The sequence below is a fragment of the Balaenoptera ricei genome, chromosome 11, assembly GCF_028023285.1.
Source record: "Balaenoptera ricei isolate mBalRic1 chromosome 11, mBalRic1.hap2, whole genome shotgun sequence".
Classification (NCBI taxonomy): Eukaryota; Metazoa; Chordata; class Mammalia; order Artiodactyla; family Balaenopteridae; genus Balaenoptera; species Balaenoptera ricei.
The window spans coordinates 70,943,101-70,959,474 of record NC_082649.1 but is presented as its reverse complement, the minus strand read 5'-3'; the positions used below and the strand labels follow the sequence as shown (position 1 = coordinate 70,959,474).

At 42.8% G+C, this 16,374-nt stretch overlaps 2 protein-coding genes across 16 annotated transcripts in view; both read left to right on the top strand.

The window, feature by feature from the left end:
- Positions 1–12,876, top strand: part of SFMBT1 (Scm like with four mbt domains 1) — a 135,765-nt gene extending 122,889 nt beyond the window's left edge. For 6 of the 8 annotated variants that reach the window (XM_059939913.1, XM_059939915.1, XM_059939911.1 and 3 more), the window contains 4 exons: positions 3,671–3,849; positions 4,030–4,275; positions 5,141–5,269; positions 6,414–8,197. In XM_059939913.1, the coding sequence (XP_059795896.1) occupies positions 3,671–3,849; positions 4,030–4,275; positions 5,141–5,269; positions 6,414–6,554 (695 nt within the window). In that variant the 3' untranslated portion in view covers positions 6,555–8,197. Of the gene's footprint in view, positions 1–3,670; positions 3,850–4,029; positions 4,276–5,140; positions 5,270–6,413; positions 8,198–12,265 lie in introns of those variants that run through there. The other 2 variants (XR_009505891.1, XR_009505890.1) reach the window with 2 other exon arrangements.
- Positions 12,877–14,705: 1,829 nt separating this feature from the next.
- The window catches only part of STIMATE (STIM activating enhancer), a 62,056-nt gene continuing 60,387 nt past the window's right edge, over positions 14,706–16,374 (top strand). For 7 of the 8 annotated variants that reach the window (XM_059939906.1, XM_059939907.1, XM_059939902.1 and 4 more), the window contains exon 1: positions 14,711–14,973. In XM_059939906.1, coding sequence (XP_059795889.1) covers positions 14,814–14,973 — 160 coding nt within the window. In that variant the 5' untranslated portion in view covers positions 14,711–14,813. Of the gene's footprint in view, positions 14,974–16,374 lie in introns of all 8 variants that reach the window. The other variant, XM_059939909.1, reaches the window with a different exon arrangement.

The following is a 16,374-nucleotide window of genomic DNA, read 5'->3' as shown; positions in this document are numbered from 1 at the left end:
TGCAGACACTGGGGTGAGAGTGCTGGGCAGGAGGCAGGAGTATGTCATAACAACACCTGCTGCCTCTCATTGCTTATCTTCTCTTTTGTGAAACTGCAAAAAAAAAAAAAAAAAAAAAGCATTCAGAATGAAATGTTTAATTTGGAGTCTTGTCAAGGCATTGTTACCCAAACACAAAATTCTGATCCTACTTTTCCTTACATCCCACAAGCCCTGATGTCACTTAGGAGAATTAATACAGAGGTGGAGTTTACCTCGTAAAACTTGAAGATTTCTTTTAGGGGTTCTCTAATTTTGGGCCTCTTAAACTTTATCATGCGTGCAAATTATCTGAGGATCTTGTTAAAATAGAGGTTGTGGTTCATCAGGCCTGTGGGTATCTGGGGCCTAAGTGTCTGCATTCCCAACAAGCTCCCAGATGCTGGTGATGCTGCTGATCCAAGGTCCATATTTAGCCTGACAAGTTTTCTAATTAGGATATGAATCACAAAACCATATGGGAGTATATAACCTAGTTTCTATTTATATTTATTGGATTGTAAACTCCAAGAGCAGGGTTTGTCTAACTTATTATTATTGTGTCAGATTCAGCACTTAGTTTAGTAAATTGCAATGATTAGTGGCTAAGTGAAATGTACTGTTCATATAAGCACATGTATAAGTACACCAATTTGAGCCTTTGGAAGTATGTGGATTATGTTATGCTTTTTGTCTTGAATTTATTTTTTACAATGATATAATTGAAATTAGCCTAGATTTTAGGACTCTTTATAATTTTTCCCAATTAGTAATTTGAATGATATCAAATGGATTTATATCCTTTAGTATTCATTTTTTGCAAAAAATTACGTTATATTTTGATATTACTTTAATATGTAACTCAGAGCTAAACTAGGTATATTTCATTTTTGGAATTGTCTCTATATTCTAAAATTTATATGAAAATACAAAGGACCTAAAATAGTCAAAACAATCCTGAAAAAAAAGAGTAAAGTTGGAGGGCTTATTCTATCTGACTTCAAGTTTTACCGTAAACTATAGTAATCAAAAGTGGGGTATTTATGAAAGAATAGTCAAATAGAGTGATAGGACAGAATAGAGGGTCCAGAAATAGAGACAAACGTATATAGTTAAAGAATTTTCAACAAAAATGATAAATTTAATGGGAAAGGAATTTCTTTCAACAAATGGCACTGGTACAATTGGATATCCAAATCGAAAATGCAAAAACAACTCCCTGGCTCCACCTCACTATATACAAAAATTTATTCAAGGTAATTAATCATAGACCTAATGTAAAAGCTAAACTATAAAGCTTCTAGAAGAAAACAAAAGAGGTATCCTCAAGATCTTGAGCTAGGCAAAGGTTGCTTAGAGAGGACACAGAATTCACTAACCTGAGGGAAAAACTAATACATTAAACATTACCGAAATTAAAACTTTTGCTCTCTTAATAATACTATTTACAAAAAGGAAAAGACAATCCACAGTCTTGGAGAAAATATTCCTGTTTATTTGTTTGTTTTGGCATCCCTGAGGGGGCACAGATGAGAAAATACTCTTAATACGTATATCCAACAAAGAACTTGTCTCCAGAATATATTAAAAACTCTCGGGGCTTCCCTGGTGGCGCAGTGGTTGAGAATCTGCCTGCAAATGCAGGGGACACGGGTTCGAGCCCTGGTCTGGGAAGATCCCACATGCCGCGGAGCAACCAGGCCCGTGAGCCACAACTACTGAGCCTGCGCGTCTGGAGCCTGTGCTCCGCAACAAGAGAGGCCGCGATAGTGAGAGGCCCGCGCACCGCGATGAAGAGTGGCCCCCGCTCGCTGCAACTAGAGAAAGCCCTCGCACAGAAACGAAGACCCAACACAGCCATAAATAAATAAATAAATAAAAATTAAAAAAAAAAAACACATAGATTAAAAACTCTCACAACTCAATAAAAAGAGGAGTTTTGAAACTAGAGAAAGCTGGTAGTTGTACAACGTGACTGCACTAATACCACTAAATTGTACATTTTTATATGTTTAGTTGTTTGTTATGTGACTTTTACCTCGATTTAAAAATAAGTAAATAAAAAGAGAAACAAAATGATCTGGTATTCGATAGTGGTGATGCCTGCACAACAGTGTATTCATTCATAGTCTGTGTCTAAAGACCGTTGAATATGTACAAATGATGGATTTTATGTTATGTGAATTATATCTCAGTAAAAAATTAAATAAACAGAGAAAACCATTTTAAAAAGTGAATAAAAGACTTGAATAAACGCTTCACCAAAAAAAGATATGCAAATGGCCAATAAGTACATGAAAATGTGTTCAGTAGCATTAGTCATCAGGGAAGTGCAGATTTAAGCTATGATAAGAAATTACTGTATATCCACTAGATTGGCTAAAATGAAAATTACTGACAATTCCACATGTTGGCGGAGGTGTACAGAGCAGCTACATCTCTCGTACATTGCTGGTGGAGTGTAAAATTATATAACCCTTTTGGAAAACTGTTAGCAGTCTCTTTAAAGGTAATCATATGTCTACCATATGATCCAACAATTCCATTCCTAGGTATTTACCCAAGGAAGATGAAAACATTGCCCACTAAAAGCCTTGTACAAGAATGTTCACTACAACTTAATAATTGCCAAAATCTGGAAACAACCAGGGGCCCATCAGCAGGAGAATAGATAAACTGGTATATTCATACAATGGTATGCTCTTCATCAATATGAAGAAATGTACTACTCATACACACAACATAGATGAAACTCAAAAACATTATGCTGGGACTTCCCTGGTGGCGCAGTGGTTAAGAAGCCAATCTGCCTGCCAATGCAGGGGACACGGTTTGATCCCTGGTCTGGGAGGATCCCACATGCCACAGAGCAACTAAGCCCACGTGCCACAACTACTGACCCTGTGCTCTAGAGCCTGCACGCCACAACTACTGAGCCTGCACACCACAACTACTGAGCCTGCATGCCCTAGAGCCCGCGTGCCGCAACTACTGAGCCTGTGAGCCACAACTACTGAAGCCCGCATGCTCTAGGGCCTGTGTGCTGTAACTGCTGAGCCCACGTGCTGCAACTACTGAAGCCTGTGCGCCTAGAGCCCGTGCTCCACAGCAAGAGAAGCCACCGCAACGAGAAGCCCGTGCAACTAAGAGTAGGCCCCGCTCACCGCAACTAGAGAAAGCCCACGTGCAGCAACGAAGACCCAATGCAGCCGAAGATTAAAAAAAAGTTAAAATTAAAAAAAAAAGAAGAAACACTTAAAAAAAAATTATACTGAGTGAAAGAAGCCTTGTTGGAAAGAGCATTTACTGAATGATTCCTTAGATGAGGCAAAACTAATCTATAGTGATGGAAATTAGAATAATGATTATTTCTGGTGAGGGGGACTAACTAGGAAGTGACCCTGGGAACTTTCTAGGTTAATAGAGATGTTCTGTATCTTGTTAGGGGGAGGATTATTCAGGTTTATGCATTTGTCAGTTACTAATCAAACTGTATATTCAGAATCTATAGTCAAGATTATTCCATTGTATGGAACTTAACCTTAATCAAATACACTGTACCCATGTTGTGCTATGCTAGTGGAATCTCTTGTGGTTTGAGGTACACAAAAATAATGAAGCTACTTCGTTTTTCTTTGTCATTCACATTTAGCACACTACTATGGAAAGAAGAAAAATAAAAGAATTGGGAGGCCACCTGGTGGGCATAGTAACTTAGCATGTGCCCTGAAAAAAGCGAGTAAGAGGAGAAAGAGGCGAAAAAATGTCTTTGTTCATAAGAAGAAACGCTCCTCTGCATCTGTTGATAATACCCCAGCTGGCTCTCCCCAGGTACGAGGTCTATGATGTACCTGTAATGTCTAGAAGCCAAGAGATCCCTGCTTTATGATACAGACAGAAGGAATACCTGCAGGTCTTTCTATTCGGATCTCTGGCCAATGGAAGATGGTCTCGTGGTCCAGGAACTGATTTGTCCTGAATTTCATTGAGACTTCTCTCCTTGTCCTCTAGGGAAGTGGAGGTGAAGATGAGGATGACCCAGATGAAGGGGATGATGACTCCCTAAGTGAGGGCAGTACATCTGAGCAACAGGATGAGCTACAGGAAGAGTCAGAAATGTCAGAAAAAAAATCATGCTCCTCCTCTCCCACCCAAAGTGAGATATCCACATCACTGCCTCCAGACAGACAGAGAAGAAAAAGAGAGCTTCGCACTTTTTCATTTTCTGATGATGAGAATAAACCTCCTTCACCAAAGGTACCCGTTTTAAAACTACAGTGTCTTTTTTTCTCTCTTGACAATTTCCCTCTAGAATCTAATCGTTAATGATGTTGGCGTTACATTTATTTCACTATGGCTTCAGTTGAATTTCCTGGGTCTTTTTTTAAAACATCCCAAATTCAGTGATTTACTTGCGTTTCAGGGATTATTTGGAGATCAACTACTTATCAGGAGGAAAGTCTCTCTCAGAATGGCTGCTTGTTTTAAGTAAAAAAAAGTTTCATTGGTAGTTTATTAGTAACTTGTCATTTAGTTTAGGGAAAACTGCCTTTTGATATTTTTCATAATATATGTGGTTTTGTAGTAATAAATTATCTTTTTGGTTCTGATTAAACCATTTGGTTTGGTAGATCCATACATGTGTATTAACACATACATGCATTATAAGAATGGCAGTTAAGTTAGTGTTTTAAAACTGGATTGCTTTTTAAATATAGTCTGTGAACAGAAGTGGTTAAAAACGATTTCTCCTGATAATTTAGTTAAGCCTTCTCTTATTAGAAATACCAGCCCATTTACTTCTGCACCCTGCCAGAGAGTGACCTGAAATAAACCAAGGAACAAGTGGAAGATTTTAAAACTATTTTTCTCCGTTAAATTGTCCAAATTATTTGTGCTGAAACTTTGAGATGAATTCTTGTCCGTTAATATTTCTTATTATAAAAGACAAACATTTCCTGAGTACCTAATGTGTATGGACCTTTGCCATCCTTGCTGGGAGAAATCATGTCCTAAAACCACTTTAAATCCTGCCTTAAAGGGTTATGACTTTATGTAGAGACTTTCTTAGAATGAAATAGCTCTAACACCATTTGGTTTGCTTTTGTCGTGGGGAATGAAGGAAATAAGGATTGAAGTTTCTGAAAGGCTTCACCTGGACAGTAACCCCCTGAAGTGGAGTGTGGCGGATGTTGTGCGGTTCATCAGATCCACCGACTGTGCTCCCTTAGCAAGAATATTCCTAGACCAGGTAATCACAGAGACCTTGAGGTTTTAGTAATGTATCTCTTTAGCAGAGGGCTGTGGAGGTAATAGCAATTTATTTACAAGTCTAAAGAAAAATATTTCTATCCAAAATGAAAAAAAAGTATTTCCCTTCTCAGGAGTAGAACTATGATAAAAAGTTACTTATCTGACTGCCTCCATAGTTGAAGCAGATTATATTATTGCATTCTCATTTTTCCTAAGAGTTTGTTTCCATCCCCTATTAAATAGCTTTAAATTACGCATGCTATACTTAATTATCCTCCTCTTTTCCAAAATAACGATCTGCTTGTTTTAAAAAATAATTAACATCTATAGTGTGTTAGGCTCTAACAGAAATAGTCTGTGGCCTTAAGTATTGAGATAAATTTTGTTTTGATAATTGAGGAGATTCAAAACGGAACATCTTTGAAAAGCTGGTCAGGCTTTTATGAATGTTACAGAGTAGGAAAACATTGCAGTTTATAGGTAATATTTTCTTTCAGATTTAGAAAGAGTCCTCTAAAAAGATATTTCTTCTGGCACATTTAGTTGCCGGTTACTGTAGGCTAGTTAATTTACTGGATTTCTGCAGAGCAGAATGGATTCTTACCCTTGGTAAAACTTTTATTACTCATTCTTTTATTTTTTTAATTTATTTGGCTGTGTTGGGTCTTAGTTGCGGCATGCAGGCTTCTCTCTAGTTATAAGTTGCGGCATGCAGGCTTCTCTCTAGTTACGGCACGCAGGCTCTCTAGTTGTGACTCACAGGCTCAGTAGTTGTGGCACACGGGCTGCAGAGCATGCAGGCTCAGTAGTCGCAGTGCATGGGCTTAGTGGCCCCACAGCATGTGGGATCTTAGTTCCCCGACCAGGGATCGAACCCGCGTCCCCTGCATTGGAAGGTGGATTCTTAACCACTGGACCACCAGGGAAGTCCCCTTTATTACTAATTCTGAAGATTGATTAGTAGGGAGGACTATGAGAGGCATTTAAAAGGAAGTGTGTGATACTTCTGTAAAGGGAAAAAGTGATGAAAGGAAAAGCACAGGGACTTTTGATTTTGACAAAGCGAAGTGAACCAGGGCTGTAATGGTCGAGCTGCCACTCATATGCACATCACAGATGATTTGTATTTTATGCTTTAACAGGAAATTGATGGGCAGGCCCTGTTGCTCCTTACCCTTCCCACCGTTCAAGAGTGCATGGACTTAAAACTGGGCCCTGCCATCAAACTTTGCCATCACATAGAGAGGATCAAGTTTGCTTTTTATGAACAGTTTGCCAACTGAGAAGGACAACCAAAGTGAGCTGTATCTTTGAAGCACAAATGCAGCAAATCCTTCGCCCTGCTCTACAAGTGGAGCTGAAATAGTCCTGGGGCTCTGGGCCCTGCAGGTGTCGGCTTGCTCTCTTTGCACTTTCAGGGAAGGAGGACCCACACTTGAGTAAGCAAAAACTGCACAGAAGTGGCTCTCCTGCCAGTGAAAATGTGGGCATCTCTTGTTCAGCAGATTGCAGTTTTAAAAAAATAAAGGTTGTGAAGAAAAGACTCATATAAGAAGAATAAGCATTTCCACTGGTGTGGCCTGAAAACGAAGAATAATCTAGGTTGCTGCAAAGCACCCTTTTGGTTTTCTTTTTGTTCTTTCTGTTCCTTCCCGTTCCTTCCCACTGTAGATTGAACTTTGTTCTCTGCTTTCTCTTTCTTGGAAAGAGAGAACATAGCTTTAAGTCAGCACTGATTTGGGACTGTGCCTAAGGCACATCAGTGCTTCATTGTCATTGTGTTTTTTAAGCTTTTTTAAATTAAAACAGTTCATTTTGGGGATGATTATGTGGCTCTAGGGTTTTGAATGTACAGTCACACTTTGATCCATTTTAAAATCTATTCTTAGGAGTTCCTTTGTTTACTACCTCTGTTGATAATTGAGCTTATAGCCATGTATGAGGTTGTTTTAATGATACCATTTTTAAGCTACATGAACACTAAAACTATGACAGAGTTGGAGGAAAAAAAACACTGTTTGCTTTCTTAAAAATAATGTGTGGCACTTAACACCAGTTCCTTAACTGACTGATCTAAGAACTCTACTGTCATTGTTTTGCATCTTGAGCCAGGTTGGGCTGCCTTTTTCAAGTAGTTCAAAGATTGTTGCTATTTCAGTTGAATTGCTTTCTCCCTATTAGTTCTCGAAGGGACTTCAGAGGCTTTTATTTTGTGTTTACTTTTCTCTACAGTTGTTTGTCTTTCATTTTGAGAGTCCTCACTTGGGGTAAAAATCAGTAGGTGTTCCCTGGACCCACAGTAAAGCCCATTTCCCCACCTTTCTCGGTGTCTCCAGGCAGATAGTGTAGAAGCACAACAGAGAAAATAAGTTTTAGGAGGGGTGATGCAGAGCATGGCATTTCCGTCACAGTATGTCCTCAGTGGCTGGATAAAGATTGAGAGATGGTTAAGGATTCTAGAAATGTCTTTGCCTAGTCATGTTTACTCTTTCTTTGGTTAAACCTTTAAATTGAATGTATTCTACGGTCAATTCCCACTCAACAACTCAAGTTTTCTTTTAGGTGTTTCTTTTGACCCAGCTCAAGTTGGTATTAAACAGGCAAATTTTCACTTATGATTGCACTGTTAGCTATTATAGAATAATAGCATTTGCTGTACTGTTCCAGCCATGTGGAATGAGGAAAGATACATAGGTTGCTTCCTTTAAATGGTTTGCTTTGCTGAGTGTGTGTGTGTGTGTGTGTGTGTGTGTGTGTGTGTGTGTGTTTTAATTATCCTAGTTACCTGCAAATATATAACCTAATCATTCCTCTTCAAGATTTGAAAATGTTTTAAAACTACAAACTGGGTAAATTCTAAACAGCTATACAAATACAAGGTAATTTTATTACAAATTTAAACTGATTGTGATTTTTTTCCTTTTCTTCCCCCGCTGCCCCACGTGTTTTTTTTTTTTTTTTTTTTTTTTTTTTTTTTAAATTAATTAATTAATTTATTTATTTTTGGCTGTGTTGGGTCTTCGTCTCTGTGCGAGGGCTTTCTCCAGTTGCGGCAAGCGGGGGCCACTCCTCACCGCGGCGCGCGGGCCTCTCACCGTCGCGGCCTCCCCTGCTGCGGAGCACGGGCTCCAGACGCGCAGGCCCAGCAGTCGTGGCTCACGGGCCCAGCCGCTCCGCGGCACGCGGGATCCTCCCAGACCAGGGCTCGAACCCGTGTCCCCTGCATTGGCAGGCAGACTCCCAACCACTGCGCCACCAGGGAAGCCCCGCCCCACGTGTTTTTATGGACCTTGGCAAACATTTGTAGTCTGAATCTTCTCTTCATTGGATAATTTATGAACCACCTTAACTCAGGCCCTCCAACCAAACCATATATTAAAGCATCAACTCTTTGCTTAGGTTACTACCAGATATACCTGGAAAGACACTTCATTTAAGTAGAAGTTAGTATGTTTGAACTTATCGGAGATGTAGTTTTTAAAGTTTTGATTGATTCTATGCCCCTGGAAGAGAAGCATATATAAGATGCTTGGGAACAGTTAGCATTAAGTAGATAGAGTTTTGGCGGGAGGGGAGGGGGCGGGGGAGGCGGGTATCTTGCATAATAAAATTTCCTGAGAGCTCAGCAGTCAAGGCACTAAGGCAGAGTTCCTTGAAGAAGATCAATGAAACAAAAAAAGTCTGGAACTAATTAACATTGTTGTCTTATTTAGGAAAATGAGATTTTCTATAAGAGAATTTACCAAATGTAACAGTGAATATGTTATATTGTCTCTCTCTTGACTTCTTCGGAAACCATAGAATTTAAAACACCTCCCTTCACAGGTGAGGGGGCAAAGCCCCTGCAAGATGAAACACACGGCCCTAAGTAGTAGTCTCTGATCAGGTAGAGTCGGGCCCCAGCCAGCTTGTCTGTTTATGCCATGATTATTCAAGCTCAGCTTTCTCCCAGAGAGAAGCTGACTCTAAATTGGACAAGTAAGTAGGGTTTCCCTTAATATTTTTTGCATTCTCATACCAAGATAATAGTTTATCAGGCAACTACATTAAAGAAGTATTATATACCCCCAGCACCTATTCCTGGCTGTCACAGAAGAGAGGATAATTGTTTGGGAATTTGGCACAGGGCTTTTTTTTTTATTTTTAAGTATAAAATTTAGACTCCATTTGCCTCATAATGTGGCTGGGGCTGGACTGGCCAGCGGCGACAGTCTGATTGTCGTGATTCTGAAACAGATGTTAAGCCTGATAACAGCTCACCGTGTTGGGGTAAAATGTTTGTTATGTTGCAATAGGTATATGAACTTTGGTTTTTAAAGATACCAACCTCTTAAATCTGTGCGAGGTACATTATGAGGGACTGCATTTGTCTAAGTTTCACCTTCAGCTGGCTCCATAGCCTCCCTAAGGTCAGGAAGTTTTCCAGGATCCATTTTTGATCCTGAATTGACAAGCTTGGAAACAGGTGAATGGATTATATCATGCTCCTGGACCTTGAAGTTGACTGACCAATGTAAGCCTATTATTGTAGTGCTGGTGTCTTAGGGAAACCTTTTACTGCATGCGAAGATTTGCTGTGACATTTTGACTATATTTTGTGGGCTTCTGGGGACTGTGCTGTTTTCATTTGTAAACCACCTCCATTCCTCTCCGTTGAAGCAGAACTGAGGCGGCTAATGCAGGAAATGCATTAATGGGAGCTTTTGTCCTATCTGCCTTTCTTTAGCATTGTAGGTGGCTCCCAGCATCTACATTATAGATATAAGAGGTCAGGGAAGGATAGTTACCAACCTCTGGAAGGGATGGGCTTCTTGGGTAAATATTTATTGAATTACGATAGAGGCAGTCATAGAAAACCAGTTCAGAACTTGACCATTATATGCTCCTTCTCCTGGAAGTAAAATTTTTCTCACTGTGAGAGAGACGGCATTGGACCAAAGCTTCCTGAGGACTTGAATACATTTTACTTGTACCAATTCAGTCACTAATACCATAACTGAATACAGAGTAAAAGCTTTAGGAGGCCTCAGGTTGGATAGTACTCAGAACCATCCCCTCCCCCAAGCCAGAAAGTATTTCTGGGGCACACACAGAACATCAGGGAACTGTAGGTAAGATTTAACTAAATGGGGACACTGGGAAAACTATCATAGGCACTTCTGTTTACTTGGTGCCTATCACCAAAGACATTTATTTAAGATACCATGTGCTGGTTTGATTGATGCCCACAGATTCTCTGAGAGAGCTGTTAGGAGCATAGCCTCGGCAGTGGAAACACACACCAAGTTTGAACTTTGGTCCTGTATATTGGGGATGTTTGTGTGTGTGTGTGTGTGTGTGTGTGTGTGTGTCTATAAGTTCAAAAGTGTTCCGTGTTATCAGTTGGCCTTTTGAAGATGAAGGAGAGGGGAGCACTAGCAAATGAAGTATAAATCTCAGTAGGGACTGGGTACCCCCTTTAAAAATTTGAATGTCTTTGGTCCTGGGTCCACGCAAAGTAACCATGTGTCATGGTCATGGTGCTGGCTCGGAAACCCTGTAGGACAGAGCCTCCTGCAAAACCAAAAAGAAATCAATCACTTTCATGCATGTATAACTCTTCCTTGATTTTATTCACTTTACAATGTTTTGCTAGTGAATTTTGATGATTCCCTCCCATTGTGTCAGGATGTGCATACTTTGGAAATTTGAATTTATCTAAATAAGTCACCTGTGGACTTGGAGTTTTGGCAGGAGAGTTCTAAACTCCAAGCCCAGTCCAAACGGATCTGGTTCCAAGCCTGCTCACCTGGGATTTCCTCTGTACTTGTACCAGATTTCACAGGTAGTTCTGTTTCTGAGGGCAGCCTTAGGGGTGAAGGTATAGAAGGTGGTGGGCCATAAGTGCACTGGAGATCGATTTTCTTCGTTCTAGGGTTTCAGAAGTCTTAGATTTTTGCAAGAACCAGCAAAACCAGGAGTGGGGTTGGAGGAATGGAGAAGTAGGCCTAAAACTCCATTCCTTTATGTCTTTTCTGACCTGACACACCATTTGGGTCTGTTCTGGTGCCGTGGCCTATCGCAAAGGACTGTCTTCAAGGGAAACAAGCCACAGCCTTGCCGGACATGTCTTTAACTCCAGCAGTAATGGAGTTAAAGCTGTGGGACGCAAGGGTCTCCGACTATGTCTGGAGGCAAAGGATGACACTGGCTAGTGATACTAAGCTACCGTTACTAATAGGTGTGCCTGTTCTCAGGATGCGTGGGAACTCAGTCCTACGGGTTTCTACACATTTTAGTTTATCTAACTGCATGCCTAACTTGGCAGAGTGGATGTGAGCAAATAGTGTTGAAAGGATGAAGGTAGGCTCTTGGGGCAAATCAAGTCACAAAGCAGATGACTGAGGGAGGTTACAAAGTTTAGACAAAGTTAAAACTTATCTCCTTTTGCAAGAAGTCTCTAGGGAAGTGTACTTTGAATGTTTCTCTTCAGATTTTTAAGTGCTCATTTTTTTCCTCTTCTTTTTTTTTTCTTTTTTGTTGACTATTCTCTGAAGACAATCAGAGGCCTGCGGGGGTGGGACTCCTGGCTGGTTCCAGCACTGTCCTTAGGCCCTTTTCTAATACTAACTCATTGGAACTGATGCACTTTAATGTATGTTGTCCTTTCTTTTTTTTTTTAAGCTGCTTGTTTGGAACAAAATGAAATGCATATTGCGTTGTATCCTTCCTGCTTACTGTTTTTCTCTTAATTTTAAAAGTTATGCATTGAGGATAAAGTATACTTAAGGAGAAATATGCACAAGAATACCTATTAAAATAACTCCCATCAAGTTTGATGGTATAACTTCAAGGGATTAAAAAATAACTATTTTGGATGAATATTTTGCGTGGGTTTTTTTTTTTTTTTGGTTTGTAAATAAGTGTATATAAACGTGTGGTATGTTATGACAGTTTTAAGTGGTCGTGAGAAAATTAAAACAGGTCTTAAGGTATATTTAACTTCCTTTGACAGCAAAGAAGGCATCTTGACCAGAGTAAATCCTTCAAAACTGTTTCCAGTGGGACCTCAGAGAATCATCTCTGAATGGAGGAGAAAGTTCCTACCTGCTTCAATAAAATTAACCTTTCCAGAATTCTCCCCCCATCCTGCTGTCTGATCCTTTCCCCTCTGATCTGGGTACTTTTTAATTGCCGTTCAGAAAAGGTAGGAAGAGCAGAATTTCCCATAGTGAGCTTGCTCCCGGCACCGAGGACTCTGCCCCGATCTCTGAAGACTGCTTCTTGTTCTTTACATTTGCCTTGGCACAGCAGCGACGGGCCTTAGGGTTCCTCCACATCTGGATGTGCAGAGCACTGCTTTGTCAAAAAAATTCATTTTTCAGCTCTATGTGCAGTTTTCCTTGAGCTGTGTCTTCAAGCAATTAATAATCTCCTTATGCCCAACTACAATCTCTTCGGCTTTAAGGACACATCCTATTGCTTGGTTCTCTCTAAACGTGGACTGTGACTGCTGAGCATACACACCCATAAGGGACCTTCTTAGACTTAAAGACGGTAATGCAATTTTTCCTTACCTGTTTATTTTCCTAACCTGATTTTCTGTATTTTCCCATGGTCAATACTTGTGGAGAGTTTTTAATTTTATAAATTAAAAATCAATTTAATTTAAAAAGCATTTTGTTGCATGCTCTCTGTGCCAGGCACTATGTTGGATTCAAAGCCGAGTAAAAAATCAGTTCCTGCCCTCAGGAGGCTCACACTCAGCTGGGAGAGAGAGGTGTGTACAGCTGTCTAATTTAGCAGTCTGAAAAGTTCTGGTGGAGCAGCACACACAAGGTAATGTGGATGCACAGTGGGGACAGGGGTGTCAGGCAGGCCTTCAAGCATGCGTAGCAGTTCATGGAGCAGGGAAAAGGGAACAGTATTCCATGCAGCTAGAATGCCATGTAAAGGCACAGAGGTGTGGAAGTGCATTGTAAGAGAAGGGCTGGGGAATTGGCTCTAGGGAGCCAGTAGCATTTGTGTTCTCCAGATAATCAAGTTAATATTCCTATTAACCAAGAAAGCTTTTGGATAGCATTGAACCTTTTATGTAATTGGAATTTCTTTTTTTTTTTTTTTTTTTTTATTAATTTTTTTTTTTTTATTTATGGCTGTGTTGGGTCTTCGTTTCTGTGTGAGGGCTTTCTCTAGTTGCGGCAAGCGGGGGCCACTCTTCATCGCGGTGCGCGGACCTCTCACTGTCGCGGCCTCTCTTGTTGCGGAGCACAGGCTCCAGACGCGCAGGCTCAGTAGTTGTGGCTCACGGGCCTAGTTGCTCCGCGGCATGTGGGATCTTCCCAGACCAGGGCTCGAGCCCGTGTCCCCTGCATTGGCAGGCAGATTCTCAACCACTGCGCCACCAGGGAAGCCCCTAATTGGAATTTCTTGATGGCTATCTTTAGGGGGAACTTTCCCTAGGTTTGGTATTTATTGTTCAACAAGTGTACCCCAATGTCTACTGGAATAATACTGTGTGTACACTGGCATTAAATGGATGCAGTCCTGGTCAGGGACCTGAGAGCACCAACAAGAGGTGTCTGGAGAAAAGCCAGAGGCGGTTGAGAGGGTAGGTGACAGAACGGGGACTAAAGGCCCTAGTAGAGGAAGGGAGCAGGTTCTGAGGAGTCAGAAAGGGTTGAGTGGGAATAAATGTGAGTGTGTGTGGAGGGAGGCCCTGGAGACTGACAAATACCAACAACCTGGTTTTCTTTTATGAATCACGTTCAAAATGAACAAGATGGGGCTATATCCACGTGTTTACAGCATATACCCTGTATATTTTAAAATGAAGGCAGTTGGATTGAAATGACCATTTAAATTACGTTTATGGGAGGAAAAGTCGATTCGGGGCCTGAATGATGAATCTAAGACAAGCCTTTGGCCAGGATACTGGTACTAACAAGGAAAGTACAAGGACGCCGAAGGTCTGGGTTGGAAAGAATATGCTTGTGTGCGGAGTCAGATTGTTTTCCTCAACGACCTGCCTCAGAATAATCCAGGCTGCTTGCCGAAAATGCAGATTGTTGGCCACCGTCTCAGAACAACTGAATCGGAATCTGGGGGTGGAATCCAGAAGTATTTTTTCATAAATTCTTCAGGGGTTTATCTTAGAGGGGAAAAAATTTTTTTGTCACAGATCTAACCTGCTCCTGCCCTCCCAACCTGGAGCTCGGAGTCCAGGCTCGGGCTCTCAATCCGTTTTGCGCAGCCCAGCTCACCTGGTCTGTTCTACCTGTGGTCAGGACCCAAGACACCGCTCCCTCTCCGGCCGGAGCCCCGCCCCTGGTGGGGGGGGGGGGAGTAGGAGCGGCCAAGGCCCGCCCCCACGCCGGGCCTGCCCAATCAGGCGCTGCGGTCTCAGACGTCGCGTTACGCGCGGCGCCGAGTCGGCCGCGGGGCGGAGGTACCGGCTCCCGGCTCGGATTCCGGGCTCTGGGCTCGGCGGCGAGGGCCCCGCAGGTAGCGAAGCCCGGCGGGCGGGCGGGCGGCGGCGCCCAGCGCCCCTCGCCAGGCCCGCCATGCAGGGTCCTGCCGGGAACTCGAGCCATTCACTGCCGGGTGGGCCGCCTTCCACCGTAGCGTCCGGCGCGGGCCGCTGCGAGAGCGGTGCGCTCATGCACAGTTTCGGCATCTTCCTGCAGGGGCTGCTCGGCGTCGTGGCCTTCAGCACGTTGATGCGTGAGTCCGGGACCCCCGCCTTCCTGAGGCCCTGCGCCGCGAGCCTCGGGCCCACCGGCCTCGGGGACCCTCCTGCCTGAGGAGTTCAGGCCTTGGGGACCCGGGCCCTTTGGCGAAGGTGCTTCCTCCCGCGAGCCCAGGCTGGGCATTCCCAGACGAGGGGGATCTTTGGCCCCGTCCCAGGGTCCTGGGTCCCTGGCCTTATCGCGGCAGCCTCTAGTCAGGGGTCACCCCTACTCCTCTTCTCCCACCCGCGCACACCTCTCTTCTGAGATGCCCCCCTGCAACCGTGTCATCGCAAATTAAAGCTACCCAACTTAACAGCCTACGGCCATGACCCCCGGGAGGCATATTCCTTTCTGCCCCCTGTTAAAGGCTCTTCTTAGCCTCCCCTTCGCCCCCAGCCTGATACTGAGCTTTTTTCTTCACCTTCCCTTCAGGATTTACTATGTCCCGTTTGCATGTAAATCCTGCCACCTTGCAATACCTGGCTTATTAGGCCGTGCATTCCGTTCCCAGTACTACTTCCCCCGCCCCGGCCCTTCGCCCTCAGCTTAATTTTCTGTTTTGGTTGGAGCCGGACCCACCCAGACTGCCTTCTTCCCCGCATCTCCTTTTTCCTCTCCTTTTCCTGAACAGGCTCACCTGTTCCACCTCTGTCCCAACCTTTCCTAATTAAGTTGCATCTCAAGTCTCCCCTGGCTGTTCCCTTTCCCAGCCCACTTTTGTTTATATTTCAGGTATCCTTCCTTTCCATGAGACTTGGGCAACTTAGGAGCTTAGTGGAGAGGCAGACTCAGAGGGTCTGAGGAGGTCTTAGAATTCCTGTGCTAAGTCATCAGGGGCCCTTCCTTGAGAGCTTCATGATGGGGAAGAAAGCCCCAGATAGCCCTTCTGGAAAACCAGAAGTTGCAACGTGTTGTCAATGTGTGCCACGTGTTGAGGGGTTATGTTTTCTTAGTGTACATTCTTCCTTTTATTAAAGTGACAAGAGGCCTAGTAGCCCTGTGATTGCATTTCAGGGAAAGGAAGGGTTATAACTATTTTGACAGAGGTGTTCCAAAATGACTTGTTCTCAAAATTTCCCCACTGTGCTCACGTGGGCAGAATGGGAAGTTCCTGCAGAAGGTATGCTCCTTGGCATCTGGGAAGGATCCTGCAGCTGTGTGTGTGTGTCTTGTAGGGTCCAGTTGCTGGAGTTGCACCTTTGCTTGTTTGTGATGTGCGGCTTATTTGGGTGAATTCTCCCAAGCTTTAGGTAACCCTGAAGAGGCTATTCTTGGACACCACTTTTTTTCTGGTTGTCTGGCCTTCATAAGTCTTGCAACAAGTCCCAGACTGTATATGTTTGCTACTTTTTCTCTCCTTTTTAGTCTCTACTTGCCTTGCTGTTTTCCCTGC